General features: G+C 47.4%; 1 protein-coding gene across 1 annotated transcript; it reads left to right on the top strand.

The window, feature by feature from the left end:
- Positions 1-5,752: 5,752 nt before the first annotated feature.
- LOC135823766 (uncharacterized) lies at positions 5,753-14,404 on the top strand. Its single transcript, XM_065336610.1, has 7 exons — positions 5,753-7,882; positions 8,477-8,552; positions 8,796-9,107; positions 9,482-9,563; positions 10,227-10,303; positions 11,567-11,801; positions 12,767-14,404. The coding sequence occupies exons 1-7, from the start codon at positions 5,768-5,770 to the stop codon at positions 12,786-12,788; spliced, it is 2,919 nt and encodes a 972-aa protein (XP_065192682.1). The 5' UTR covers positions 5,753-5,767; the 3' UTR covers positions 12,789-14,404.
- The last annotated feature ends 700 nt before the right edge of the window (positions 14,405-15,104 follow it).

Raw genomic sequence — 15,104 nt, forward strand, 5'->3', positions numbered from 1 at the left:
TGTCAAGCACCGGCGAAGACACTGGGAACAGAAGATTTAACAACAACAGGAACAACAACAATGACAACAACAACAATGGTAACAAATTACCATCAAGATCAAAGGAGGAGTCAACGAACAGAGGTTCAGCAACATGAAGCGAGCCTGGGACCGATCGGTGTTGATGAGGAGAATGACACGGAGGACGACACTGAGGACGAGTTGGAAGATGAGACGGGAGACGAGGTTGCGGTTGGTGGAGACGAGGAATCGGATGGTGATTGTGATCGTAAGAAGTCTGCCGTTTTTCTTCATCTGTTGTCTCACCCTAAGTGTCTGCAGGTGTATGATGATTTGAGTTTTTCTGTTCTTTGTCGTGCACGGTACGCTAGTCAGTTGAAAGTACTTGAGGCTGTTTGTATTCGTTTGCATAAGCCTGATCTTTGTAAGCAGAAGAAACATGAGGTTGCGTTAAGATTGTTTTCGTAGGTGCACAGCATGATTGTTTGTCTCACTACACAGTTCTAGCGTTGCAATTAGTTCCTCACCCCTGTTGCACTTAGCTCTCACTCCACTTCTATTGTCTCACCTTCCCTCATTCTATTTTAACACTTTGTTTTGTTCTCGTAACACAATCATTATTGAATGTATATAAATCATTGATTTAGCATGGTTATTCTTCAGTCACGGCTTTCCACTGATGATTGTGACAAGATGGTACATAATACCACATAGCCAATACAAGAAAGGGAGGGTGAATCCAACCACGGAAAATAGCATTATCAAAAGAAGAAAAGGAAGAGTCTTGGTCCCGGGAAGCGATACGTCACGGGAACTGTAGCCTAGTGTAGGACAGCCAGCAATGGTGTGTAACATACGTACACAGCGCTTGAAAGCTTTGTCACTGTCTGATGCTCGGGGTCGCAGTCAGGAACACTGTTTTTAGCGTGAAAGTAGGTCTACTCCGCAGTTCTATGTGCTCTGCATGCAATCATGTACATAGTCATGTACATGTACATGTAGTACCATACCATGTACATGAAAGGGGAAGTTAAAGGGGAAGTATACCCTAACATCAAATTTTCACCAGTTGTAGTCTTCGGGGTGCTGAGTCGAATGGTCTTGGTCCGAGGAAGCTGAGACGCTCCCTTCCTACTTGAATCCCAATCGAACTCGCTCACTTCCACCGAAACTGGGTGACTGCGCCCTACTAGATGGGGATTTGTATGCAAAATGTCACTAAAAGCGCCATTTCGTTCTTATAAAAGCACGGATGACCGCGATTGGCCCATATGTTGTAGTCTTTTGGACGCTGAGTCGACTGGTTTTGGTCCGAAAAGGCTGCGATGCAGCGTTCCTCCTTTATTCCCAATCGAACATGGTTGAAGAAGCGGTCACGTGCTCGTGCGTACACCAGTCGCCTGGTCACCGTGCCTGCAGGGTACAACTTACTAGCCTGTTTGACCTTTTTTGGGTGCAGTCCTGTCACTCGAGTTGAACTCGAGTTGAACCTTGGTGTGAAAGTTGTCGCCTGCTGGCGCGGTGACCAGGTGATTTGGGCACCCAGGAGCACGTGACCGCTTCTTCAACCATGTTCGATTGGGAATAAAGGAGGAACGCTGCATCGCAGCCTTTTCGGACCAAAACCAGTCGACTCAGCGTCCAAAAGACTACAACATATGGGCCAATCGCGGTCATCCGTGCTTTTATAAGAACGAAATGGCGCTTTTAGTGACATTTTGCATACAAATCCCCATCTAGTAGGGCGCAGTCACCCAGTTTCGGTGGAAGTGCGCGAGTTCGATTGGGATTCAAGTAGGAAGGGAGCGTCGCAGCTTCCTCGGACCAAGACCATTCGACTCAGCACCCCGAAGACTACAACTGGTGAAAATTTGATTTTAGGGTATACTTCCCCTTTAAGGCCAAAATTAAAATTTCACCAGTTGTAGTCTTCGGGGTGCTGAGTCGAATGGTCATGGTCCAAGGAAGCTGAGACGCTCCCTTCCTACTTGAATCCCAATCGAACTCGCGCACTTCCACCGAAACTGGGTGACTTCGCCCTACTAGATTGGAATTTGTATGCAAAATGTCACTAAAAGCGCCATTTCGTTCTTATAAAAGCATGGATGACCGCGACTGGCCCATATGTTGTAGTCTTTGGGATGCTGAGTCGATTGGTTTTGGTCCGAAAAGGCTGCGATGCAGCGTTCCTCCTTTATTCCCGATCGAACATGGTTGAACAAGCGGTCACGTGCTCCTGCGTACGCCAGTCACCTGGTCACCGTGCCTGCAGGGTACAACTTACTAGCCTGTTTGACCTTTTTTGGGTGCAGTCCTGTCACTCGAGTTGAACTCGAGTTGAACCTTGGTGTGAAAGTTGTCGCCTGCTGGCGTGGTGACCAGGTGATTTGGGCTCCCAGGAGCACGTGACCGCTTGTTCAACCATGTTCGATTGGGAATAAAGGAGGAACGCTGCATCGCAGACTTTTCGGACCAAAACCAGTCGACTCAGCGTCCAAAAGAGTACAACTAAGGGCCAATCGCGGTCATCCGTGCTTTTATAAGAACGAAATGGCGCTTTTAGTGACATTTTCCATACAAATCCCCATCTAGTAGGGCTCAGTCACCCAGTTTTGGTGAAAGTGCGCGAGTTCGATTGGGATTCAAGTAGGAAGGGAGCGTCTCCGCTTTCTCGGACCAAGACCATTCGACTCAGCACCCCAAAGACTACAACTGGTTTTAATTTTTGCCTTAACTTCCCCTTGAAGAAAAATTGGTTCGTAGTCAGCTCATCCATACTTCTCTCTCAGTTTTCCGTACAATTCTGTCAATTTCCGTACAGCAGACAAAGGAGTGAATTTCCGTACAAATACGGAAAAATACGGAAGGTTGGCAGCACTGTGCTTACTGTACACTTTCTACCTATCGCAAGTGCACACTCACTGTACAAACTATGCCACATATACCCGATAGGGTACCCGCGCTACCCGGATAGAAATGCCCAAACTAGTTACCCGACCAAACCTCTACCTGTTGCATAACCACGTTGTGTTGTGCTCAGGACAACACAGTAACATAGCCAGTGATTGGCAATGGCCAAGAAATCAGTAATTAAGTCCACTGCAAAGTGCAATACCACCTAACACGTGCTTTTAACTCTCTTATGGCTATTGGAATGTGCAATTTTTGTCATCAGAGTTTGATTGGAAATACTGTCATTCACCCTGACGCTAGTGCCCTTCACCCACACACAGAGAAACAGTTCTTGAAGTTGTAAAGAGAGTTTTTGGAAGAACATGTTGCAAGACGCGACAATACATGTAGTACACAACTCCACGCACGATCCAAGCACAGTGTTGCACGTTGCGACCCCCCCCCCCCCCCGAGCATAGCGAAGGCGAAAAGGGGGGCTCCACTGACACAGAGGTCAAAATGACAGCACTTTTGCTTTAGTAAAATAATCTTGAGTACGCATGCAGAGGCGAAAAGGGGGCTCTGATGACACAGTGGTCAAGAAGACAGCACCTTTGCTTTACCGTAAAAGCCCGTGTATACGCCCACTCGAAATTACGCCCACTCTCCGTGTACATGCCCAGTCAGGGGAAGACAACACTTTTGTTTCAAAATAGCGCCCATGCCCATGTATACGCCCAGGTATGCCGGAAACACTAGTACATGTACAGGTACTGATACCCAATACTTACTGCTATCCCTATTCCAAGTATACGCCCGGTTCCAAAATAACGCCCGTGCCTTTGTATACGCCCAGGAAATCGAGGCTGCTATTCTATACGCCCGGGGGCCTATACAGTCAACTTCGCTTATAACGACACTCGGCGGGGCATCAGAAAAGTGTCCTTATTCGCGAAGTGTCGTTATACCCGAAGTCCCATTATATGTATTACAGTTGGATGGGACTTTGCTCTGGGCACGGAAATTCTGTCGTTATTCGCGAATTGTCGTTATATCCGCAGTCGTTCTTAGCGAAGTTGACTATACACGGGCTTTTACGGTAATGTCCTTGCCTTGATAGCGTGCTTGTGCTCAAGTTCAGTTAACTGTTGCTGACGGCCAAATGCATGGTTGCTTGTGGAGCACATTACATAATTTTACAGTCTCCTATAATACGCATCCTGTCGGACGGCAAAAGAGGCTGCGGATTTAGTTTTTCTGCACGTTATCAGCAATGACTACTGATCTTCAGCAACTTGGGTCTCCTATAATACGCATCCTGTCTATGCTTTTGTAATGCCAGCATAATGCTCGGGATAGCACTCGCTGCTGATCTTCAGAGACGTGGCCAGACTCTCACTCACAATAAGACTGTTGTAATGTTCATCGTTCCCAAACGGTCGCTGGTTTCTCCCATAATTTCATCGTACTGTTGTGCGACATGCTATACGACATCCTTATACCGTATAACACTGTATTGATGTCTTTGATGGTACGGTACGGTACAGGTACGGGATAGCGCCAGGCATGCCGATGGCACAAACAAACAACAAACACACAAACACGGAATTAAAGCTGTGTGGACCCTGCCTAGCGCCAGACGTTACTGAAGTAACATCTTTTGCATAGCTGCGGGAATAATCTTCCAGTGTATATTGATTTTCTGCTTGTCTGTGGTGTGTTCTTTTCAACCGTTTGTTTACTTCTGTATGATCAACTCACTCTTCTCATCTCCTATGACGGATTTGTTCCAATCTTGTCGGCAATATTGATGTTCTTGATTGCAACTGCAGCGCGTAAGTTGATGATCATCAAGAGGTCTTTAGCACAAACGAATATTGATCCCTTCTCGGTTCTTTCTAATAGAGTCCGTGTCGGCTGGGGTGTCCGTGGTGTGCTTGAGCAGCACTTTTGCACACGCAGTCTTTCCTGTCTGGTCAAGTTAGTTATTGTTGTGTAACGAGTGCCGTATAGTAATAAAAGGACTTGAGGACTTGAGAACTTGGGCAGGCAGGCACTCAGTGTTTCTAGTTGATTTATTTTCGTTTCGATTTATTTGCATTTATTTGGCACGGCTAAGCGGACGCTACTAGTCACGTACCCTTATGCAGATCCGTCTACATTTTGAGTGCATGTGATGTCCTTATTTTGTTGCATGTAGATCAGTGCAGTACGGTGGCTTTGTGTCCGCTGCTGCGGGTGTGCTGTAGGTGCACTTGTACGTGCATGTTCTGCTGAGGAGCAAAATCCACATATCTCCAGACTCTGGGATGAATAATGGAGTGTGGTGGTGGGCCCATTAAGCTCCGCCAACCAGAGGTCTCGGCTTCATAGCTCCATGGACGCACCAAAGGGAGATTGGGTAGGGAGGATTAAGTTGAAAAAGAAAACAGAAGAAAGAAAATGGAAAGATTGTATTGCTCAGTGAGCAAGAGAATAAGTTGAGTATTGATGTCAACGCTGTTAGACTTTTAAATTCAAGAGGAGACTGTCTTTGGGGAGAGGTTAGGTCCAAGTAGGGTAGGACACTGTACCTACAATGGAGCTCACTTTTAAAATACGTACCTGGAAAATACGGTTAATATTCTGGTTCTGTTTTAGCTGCACCTCACTGTGGTGACTGATTCATTGATGAATGCCACAAGAAAACGTTTGATTCGCAACTCGGCTGTTTCACCGTGACTGATGATGAGCGCATTTACATTCGTCATTTCAATACTACAGTTTCAAAAATACTTCTCTAATTGTAGTACATGCAGTTCCTGGCTAATCTCTCTCAAGTGCCTGAGAAAGTGGATGTGCTTTTTTGTTTTTGTGATGCGATGTAGGAAGAAGTATGTATGAGGAGAGGAGGAAGGAAGTGTTCTCAAGCTGCATCGCCGACATTGTCTACGAACGAGTACTACTCATGGGCCCTGGTCGCGGTGGAAAAACTGGAGTGTTGAGGTCGCTGCAAGACAAGAAGTTCACGAAGACCGCCAGTACACTTGGCATAGACATGGAAAAGCTTACCTGCACCCTGAATAAGAGCAAAAGAGGAGTGTACCAATTGGAGCCAACGGATGGGTCACGTCACCTAGCCCTGCTGTCTGCCTCAATCGTCGACAAAATTATCGATGCTGGAGCTGACTCTCGGCAAAGTGATGTCCGCGGTAGAAACGCCTTCCAGCGTCTGGCAGGTGGAGCAGCTGGTGCAGCTGGTGCAGTTTGGGGCACGTTTTTCAAGCGTCTGGATGAGACTTCTGGTTTGGGTGAGAACACACTGTTTGTTGACGTGTGGGATTTGGCAGGGCAGATGCCATTCCACGCGTTACACGACCTTGTGTTTTCACCCGAACGCACCACCTACTGCGTCGTCTTTGATGCCAGCATCACACCGGATACACCGTATGCAGATATCCTGACTGATGAAGATGGCGAGGACAATCAGCTCAACATCAACCAACCCACCTGTACCTACTTTGATGTCATCGATTCATGGCTATGTACAGCCCGCGAAGCACTTACCGACAACTCCACAGCGCCGATTTTCCTCATTGGCACACACCTGGATCGTATGTCGAAAGAAGATGTTCGCAAACGAAGGAAACAACTGCAACAACTGACGCTCGGCAAGAAGTATACTGACAGCCTCCATCCGATCATCTTTGTTAACAACACTCTGTCTGGGTCAAAAGTTGACCAAGGAGTTGCAGAGTTGCGTGAACAGTTGGCCTGCGTCATTCAATCCCGTCGCAGAGAGAAGTTGCCAATCTCGTGGCTGCCATTCCCAGAGGTACTGGAGGCGATTGCACAGGAGACGTCATCATTCATCATGAGCTATGACAGGGTATGCAGCATCGCTCATGATGCATTTGGTGATGCTGACGTGGATGTGCCTCGTCTCTTGAGCTTGAACCAGTCGCTTGGCTATCTCATTGTCTTTGATGATGAGGGTAGCCACTTTCCATCGGCTACAGCTAGTATGCCACCTGTTGGAGCAACACAAGCATCATCAGCATCCACACCACGAGCAGCACCACTACAATCACCAGCAGCAGCAGCAGCAGCGCCCACGTCACAACCTCAGCCACAAGCCATGGCAGAAGGAGTAGCAGCCGCAGCTTTTGGCCAAAGAAAAAAGGTTCTAGCTAGCACCCCATGGCTGATGTTGGCATCCAAGGCTGTCCTTTTGCCAGCACCGTTGCTGAATAAGCAGGCTCGCGAGTTCAAGGAGCAGTACAAGCTGCTGAAGGATGGCATCCTGTGTGAGTCGTTAGCCATTCACCGATGGCAGCAGGAGAAGGCCACAGAAGGTCTGGTGCGATCTCGGGAGCAGCGCCGGAGTCTCTTTTCACTGCTAGCGTCTCATGGCGTAGTCTATGATGCTGGCGAAGATGATCCATTTTGTACAGGGTACAAAGTCTATTATGTGCCAGCCCTTGCCCAGTGTAAGCCGTCACAAGCGCTAGAGTCCAAATCAGCGCCGCTCTACTTGGTTGACGAAGATCCAGACAGGAGCATCACTCAAGCGCATTTTGGCCGAATCACCGTGCGATGCTTGCAGAAGTACAAACCAGACCGGAAGAAGGATTTGCGCATGGGCCTCGAAGTTGCAATGAGATGCCAGAATGAGTTTCAGCTTCAGCTCTCCTATTCTTCCAGTGCCATTTGCATCACAGTGGACAGCGACAAGAGCGAGAAGACAATAGATCACTGCGAGTCTGTTGTTCGCTTCATTCTCAGTGCCACCACAGAGCTGCAGCAGCTGTATGGCCAGCGCCTGCTGCGCCTCCATCCCAGCATTGCGTGCCTGTGCCGCGATGACCGGCCATGCCAGCTTCATGACCAGCAGCACTGCAGGAGCACCGGATGCCAGCACTTTGCAGAGATTGGCGAAGACGTCCGACCAATTCGCTGTGGCCTAAGGCAAGCGCATACCGACCGGCCAACGTGGGATAGATGGATCAAGGTAAACATTGTTATCGCAATAGAAGGATGTGCGTTCACCCTGCTCATTCTCCCAATGTATAGATAATATAATCAAGTTGGCTGCTCTCCACACTGGAGCTCGAAGATTTCCCGCCGACCTGACTTGGCACTTGACTGACTCACAACTGACACGCAGGGCACCGACTTTATTTTAGGAAATAGACTGAATTACCGTACTTCCCCGAATGTGACTCACCTTTTTACACTAAAATTCAACTGTAAAAAGGAGTGTGCGACTTACAATCGAGCGTGACTTACTACTGAAGTCAATTATAAATTACAGGGTACCTCAAAATAAATTCAATTATAAATTAAATAATAATTATATCAAATCAATATTGCCTAAACCTGAAAATGGGGGGGGGGACTTGTAATCGGGAAATACGGTACTGCTGAAGTACTGAATAGGGTGGTAAGCAGTAGGTTTCAGCCCGTTTACCATTCATTGCTGGGGTGTGAATGAGGTGGTCCAGTGCATGCCCGGCACTAGTATGCTGGAGGTTGAATTTCATCACTTAGAAAATCAAGTACACGTCCCTTTCTTTTTCTTTGGTGTGTTGATGGTGTTTTTCAGCCGTTCTACCCGGAGTGCAATGTTGATGACTTGTGTCGCTTAGTTGTTGACGGCGCTGCTGGAATGAATGACGACGGTGAGTGAAACAAATGATAGGTCGATAACTTGGATAGGATGGAAGGAAGACTATCCTAGAATTTGCTCATACAATAGGTGTGTGCATTTCGTTTGCTGTTTGCTTAGATGATTTCCACGGTTGTTGTAGTCTTGGTGGTACTTTCACTGAATTTCTGCTTTGCCTATGTTCATTTCTATAATGCACATTGTGATAACTGGATCCTCACTTTACTGTGTGTCATTTTTTCTCTCGGCTTGCCAGACAATCCTTGGTGTGATATTCGCTACAAGAGGCACCATCAGTGGTTTGTCGAGAGACTTCCACCACGGGAGACTCGCCTTGCGGCGGTCTCGAACGGGCTGATTATGGAGGGTTTTCAACGCTGCCTGATGGATCGCAGTCTTCGCACTGATCACAACGAAGAATTTCTCAGAGAGGTCTCTGCCGGTGGTCGTAGGACATTCAAGCTGTTCCTGGAGGTCCTTGATGAGCTTGGCTACAACTTTGTGAATGTGCGGGCGGAGCTGCAACTGCTAGTGTCGTCTGATACTGAAAGCACTGCTGCCATGACCAGTAAGTATTTTCTACTGCAGTATAGTATGTCTTAGTGTATGCATTCATGCATGCAGGTGTTCAGTGCATGAATCATGCGTAAAGTAGGGGTTGGGGGACTTCTACATTTTAAAGTGCTATTGTGAGCATAAGTTATACTTGTGCTGTTGCCAATACACATGATGGGTGGTGAATGAGTTTCGGCAGAACTGTAGCTGTTGAACTGTAATAGAATAACCCATAGTCACAAAGTGTGTGATGCAGCCGGTGAGGTGGGAGAGGTTTGTTTAATGTAGATGTTGTCTTTGCTAGCCCAGGAATAGTCTTGATGCCAGGGTTTGACGCAATTGTGGATTTGTGTTTCCTGCATTTGTACTTGTCTTTTCCGTTACAAGGTGCAGTGAGTGCTAGTGGAGTGTCTCATCCACAGGTGTCCGCACTTCAGTTCATAGCAGGGGCAACGATGACAGAGTCTGGGTGAGTTGCAGCCATTGCATGCGTATAGCTTCAGACTTGCACTCCCCTGTCTGTGCAACACGCTCCATGCAGGTCAAGGTCTCTTTTTGATTTCCTCACGGTGTCCAGAGTTGCACACTTGATCCTTGAGAGTCACAGTGTTCCTACAGATGCCGAAACTCAGTCTAACAGAGTCTCGCACAAACTGTGAACTTTTTTACATAGCACGGTGTGCCTTTTGTGTGCAATGTGACACTTTCCATTGTACACCTCCCTCCTTCCCCTCCTTGAGCATTGTTGTGACTACAAGTCTTAGATCAAGGTACACCGGCTAACGGACAAACAGGTGTTCAGAGCATCTCCGCGGACTGACGATGCTGCATGCATCGACCACACCGGATCACCTGGTCGTCCGGCGCGTACAGGTTTATCTAGGTCTCGCCGGGTTATGTTTCCTAGAGCGGGTGCTATCCGATCCTTGTTTGGTCTCCGGCGTGTAATGAGTCTAACAACCCAGTGCAGGTCGTTCTTCACGCTTCACCTGGTCTTGCACCGTGCCAGTACAATCAGTGCTAATCTGGCGTGCTGTCTCAAGATTATTCTTAGACTGTCGGCGTGCAGTATAAACGTGGCTCCCAATGCATGTCTGAATTTCCTGCTGCTGGGTTGGGTTTTTTTGTGCAGGAGAATGTTGGAAGAAATCCGTGACCAAGAGAGTCTCTGCCGCCAACTGAACGCAATCTTCAGCGAGGAAGAGCGAGGTGAGTATGGGGGAGGGGGGAGCATTTAAAGGGGTAGTTCACCCTAAAATGAAAACTTGACAACCTGTAGCTAAAATGCACTGATTCCAATGGTGAAGATCCCAGGTTGATCGGAGCAGCCGTTCCCGAGTTATAACAACTTGAAGTTTTCACTTAACTCAATGACATCATGCCGACGTCACTAACTTGCCCAGACTAGTTTTCAAACTTCGGTATGGGACATCCGGCATCCTACCCGTATCCCGACTGGAAAAATCTTCACCATTGCAATCAGTGCATTCCTCTCTTCAAGTTATTAAGTTTTCATGTTGGGTTGAACTTCCCCATTAATTGTTGCCTGATCGTACTTTCCCTTTTTTCTTCTCTTTTCTACTCTGTTTTGATTTCACCTTAAGGCTGCAACCACACTATTAAAATACAAAATCACGTACAAATGGCATTACAGTAGAAATTGTCATGGCGGCGTGTGCGCGAAATGCAAAATGGGCTTTGTAGGTTTTCAGCAACCGGCGCACTCCTGTAGAAAGCCACGTTTGTCGTTTTCGTCGTATTCATGCTCCATCTCCTGTGTACAGCGTTTTTTCTACCTAGTCGTACGGCATAGCATCAGCATCAGCATACAATTATTGTTTTTGAATTTCCCGGTCTTTTCCAACACGTGGCACACGCTTTGGTACGACAACGTCACATGCTGGTCGCGTGAAAACGTCATCTATGCAGGCCGAAAAGTGTAATGTTGCATACCGACTTGTGAGATATGCACGAAAATTTGTACTGGTATTTTTTACGTAGTGTGGCTGCGGCCTAAAGTTGCATGTCTGAAAAATGCCAAAGTGCTAACATGGCGTGGTGATGGTGTTGCTATGGTGTTATGAAGAACTACAGTTGCCATGGTGTTATGAAGAAATACAGTTGCCATGGTGTTATGAAGAAATGTTACTATGGTGTTACCATTGCAATTTCAAATTTGGACTACACGGAGAATTTCAAAGTTTTAGGAAATTAGAGGCCACATGCCACGCACTGCTCTTTTCTCTCCAAAAATCAACACTTGCAAGCCAGATATGAAAGAAAGAAAAATCTTTAGTCAATAGCAAGGTCCCTGGTTCGAGTCCTGGTGGTGTGACTGTTGATTTTTTCTTTCTTTCATATCTGGCTTGCAAATGTTGAGTTTCGGAGAGAAAAGAGCAGTACGTGGCATGTGGCCTCTAATTATTAATTCCTAAAACTATGGTGTTCCCATGGTTACTATTGATTGTTCAGATGAGCTGGCCTGTGCTGTTGTGGAGGAAGTGACTGGAGACTGGAAGAACGCTGAGCAGGTCATCAAAGATTCATGCCGCAGACGTCGTAAGCAAGCTCCTGATCATCGTGATGCGAAGGCCATCCTCAGCTACTGGATTAGTAAGCGTACCAGTCCACCGTGCACAGATCACATTATCAAGCTGGTGCGTGAGGTTTGTCCCTTGCGTGTCTGTGACATCAAGGTGCTGCTGAGGTGAGTACTGGCTCCATTCTGCTGCTGCTGCTGCTGCTGTTGCTGCTGCTGCTAGTGCTACTGCTGGTGCTTCTGTTATTGGTACTGCTGCTGCTGCTGCTGCTTTTGTTGCGACTGCTGGTGGTGGTTGTGGTGGCGGTGATGGTGGTGATGGTGGTGCTGCTGCTTCTGCTGGCCATAGTTCACATTCATACAGTCAAATCTGCCGTTAGCGACCTCTGCTGTAGGCGACCATCTACCGTTAGCGACCGATTTTCCGTGCACCGACGGTTTCACATACAAACTGATCTGTCCAGAGCGACCATCTGCTGGGCGCGACCAGCGACCGCGATTTCATGCACGGTGGCTGCATTCAAATCTGCTGTAAGCGACCGCGACCCAGGTTCAGTAAGGTGCGAAACTGTACTTGCCAGTGCGCTGTCAACTGCAAAGTGTGAAAATGCGCTGTCTTGCAAGTGCGATCGACTTGCGCCTGGCCTGTACTGAGGCTTAGCCTGTAGCTCTCAAGTCCAGGCAGTGTCGATCTACTGCCGTGTCGCATACGCGTACTATACGGGTATGGTCGTCGTTGAATATCAAATAAAATGATATAAAAAATCACATTATTCTCGTCGATTTGAGTACATGGAAGCATATACCTGGTATGCCGGATTTACCATACATCTGCCGTAAGAGACCATCTGCCGTAAGCGACCGCTTTTTCTTGCACCAAGGGGCGGTCGCTTACGACAGATTTGACTGTACTTTGCAATGTGTTTGTGTGGAACTGCTGGTAATTGCTCTGTGAGGCTATACAGGTGGTTGTGCTCAGGGAGTATTGTAAAAGCAGAAAAGCTAGTCGGTGAACAATGTCGTCCAACTCCAATGAAAGGGAGATTGTGCGGTTGAAAATTTAGTCAATGGTAGCTAGCAGGACCAATTTCCAATGTTGTCCTTGTGCCATGTACTTCTGTTGTTGCCTGCAGTACGACTGAGCCATCCAACTGAGCCAGTGACCTGTTTACGCCACTCCATCACCATGGATACCAGCATCAAGATGGCTACCAGCATCACCATGGGTCACCATGGATATAAGTAACACAAGTACATGTGATCATTGTATATACCGTACCCTGGAACAACAGTAGCCGCAGCTTTAGTTCTGCTTAACGTGCTACGCTGTATGTCATGTCATAGCCACCCTCCGAGTTTCTGTGCTTTCCCTCTCCTCCAACCGTTGTTGATTCTGACCTGCTTTTCTCAGCAAGTGCAGTGCAATGTGCTGCAAGCTGGCATTCTTGTTTTCCATGGACGTTGCTTGTTTTTTTAATGTTCCTCTCAGTACATGTAGTCGGTGTGTGTGTGTGTGTGTGTGTGTGTGTGTGTGTGTGTGTGTGTGTGTGTGTGTGTGTGTGTGTGTGTCTGTGTGTGTGTGTATGTATGTGTGTGTGTGTGTGTGTGTGTGTGTGTGTGTGTGTGTGTGTGTGTGTGTGTGTGTGTGTGTGTGTGTGTGTGTGTGTGTGTGTATGAGTGTGCACACACTTGATTGTACTTGTAGACCATGCCCGGATAGCTACTAGCTACAACAAGCAATATTTTAGTTACATGTAGGTCTCAACATAGGGTGTCTTCGACAGTATCTTGTTTGCCCCCCCCCTAACTTACATGTAGCTGGCTGCTGCTTTTCCACTGGAGCAATCTGTGTTTGTAGGCTTGCTTGAAATATCTAGTGTCCTGTCTTTAGTAGCCACTTACACACTCTAGTTAAACCGCCTGGCTAATGCAAACTCTAACTGCACTACGCTGTGCACGTACACGGAGTGCAGCTGCATTTGCGAAACGCTTTTTTCCTATTTCTTGTGTGTATGCTGCCACTAGTGCTGGTCGTGTCCGCTGTCACGTGATTGCTGCACATTGCTCTGTGTCTGCCTTCCAGAGCCTGTGCAGTGGTCCAGTCCGCTGGGCTGCGCTGTACATGTAAATACATGATGCTCGCTCTCTCGTTCTCTCTCTCTCTCTCTCTCTCTCTCTCTCTCTCTCTCTCTCTCTCTCTCTCTCCCTCTCTCTCTCTCTCTCTCTCTCTCTCTCTCTCTCTCTCTCTCTCTCTCTCTCTCTGTCTCTCTCTCTCTCTCTCTCTCCGCTGCTTCTTCGGCGTGTCTTGTTTTGGATCAAACTTCTATTATGTGTTACTGCATTTCTTCTATTGCAATGTGCTGATGAACAGAATTCAGTCTGTTATGTATTTCTATCCCTATCCTCACTGTACTACTACTAGTACATGCCTTTCCTCCTATCCTGATTTTCTGCTATGCATCCCAGCCCCCTATCCCCGGACTGTCATGCATCAATTGTTTCCATCCCTCTACAAACACTGACTGAACGGTAGCATGTCCTAGAGTGACAGCAGCCACTTACCCCCATGTATGACCACAGCTAGCTGCTCTATGTACTAGTATTTCTATGTGTGAGTCTGACTCCGGCCTCTCTCTCTCTCTCGTCCTCTCCTTCATCTCTGTCTCTGTCTCTCTTTCTCCCACACATCTGTAATTTGCATTTCTTTTCTTCACTGCCGACCACTGCCCATGCATTCACCGAACAGGCAAACCATTCTCTCCCCTCTCGGCCTTGACGGTCCCCGATTTGGCTGTGTACATGTGTGTACAGGGTGCTTGTAATTGTGTGTCTGGGGGACTGGACTGCAATGGCTGACGTTCCTAAAGTGTATGTTCCCCGCCAGACTCAGTTCCTCCAGCTGTTGAGGAGACTGATGAAGTAAATGGTGTAAAATATCTCGTCAAGAAATTATTATCATGATGGAACGGAGTGGTAATAATACAACTCTAGGGGTATGGTGATGGAATTCGGGTGGCAATTTATCAATCAGGAATATCTCAAACATCGCTGTGGCTAGTTGCTAACCTAGGCAAATGATGGTGTGCTGATGCACACATACACATAAACATACATGCATGCACACACGCACAAAAAACGTGCATGTATCAAGCAAACATGGACACGTGCACAAACAAGCACATATCAAGCATGTGCACGTGCGCAAACGAGCACATATCAAGCATGGACACGTGTACAAACGAGCACATATCAAGCATGGACACGTGCACAAACGAGCACATATCAAGCATGTACACGTGCGCAAACGAGCGCGTACCAAGCTACGTGTTCTTATCCTGTCCAGTCCATATTGCACGAAACATCTCTGGCACACTTCTCCTGAAAAACACAACAGACAGCAAACAAACACAAGCATGCATGTGCACACACACACACACACACACACACACACACACACACACACACACACAC

The sequence above is a fragment of the Sycon ciliatum genome, chromosome 8, assembly GCF_964019385.1.
Source record: "Sycon ciliatum chromosome 8, ocSycCili1.1, whole genome shotgun sequence".
In the NCBI taxonomy this organism is placed as follows: Eukaryota; Metazoa; Porifera; class Calcarea; order Leucosolenida; family Sycettidae; genus Sycon; species Sycon ciliatum.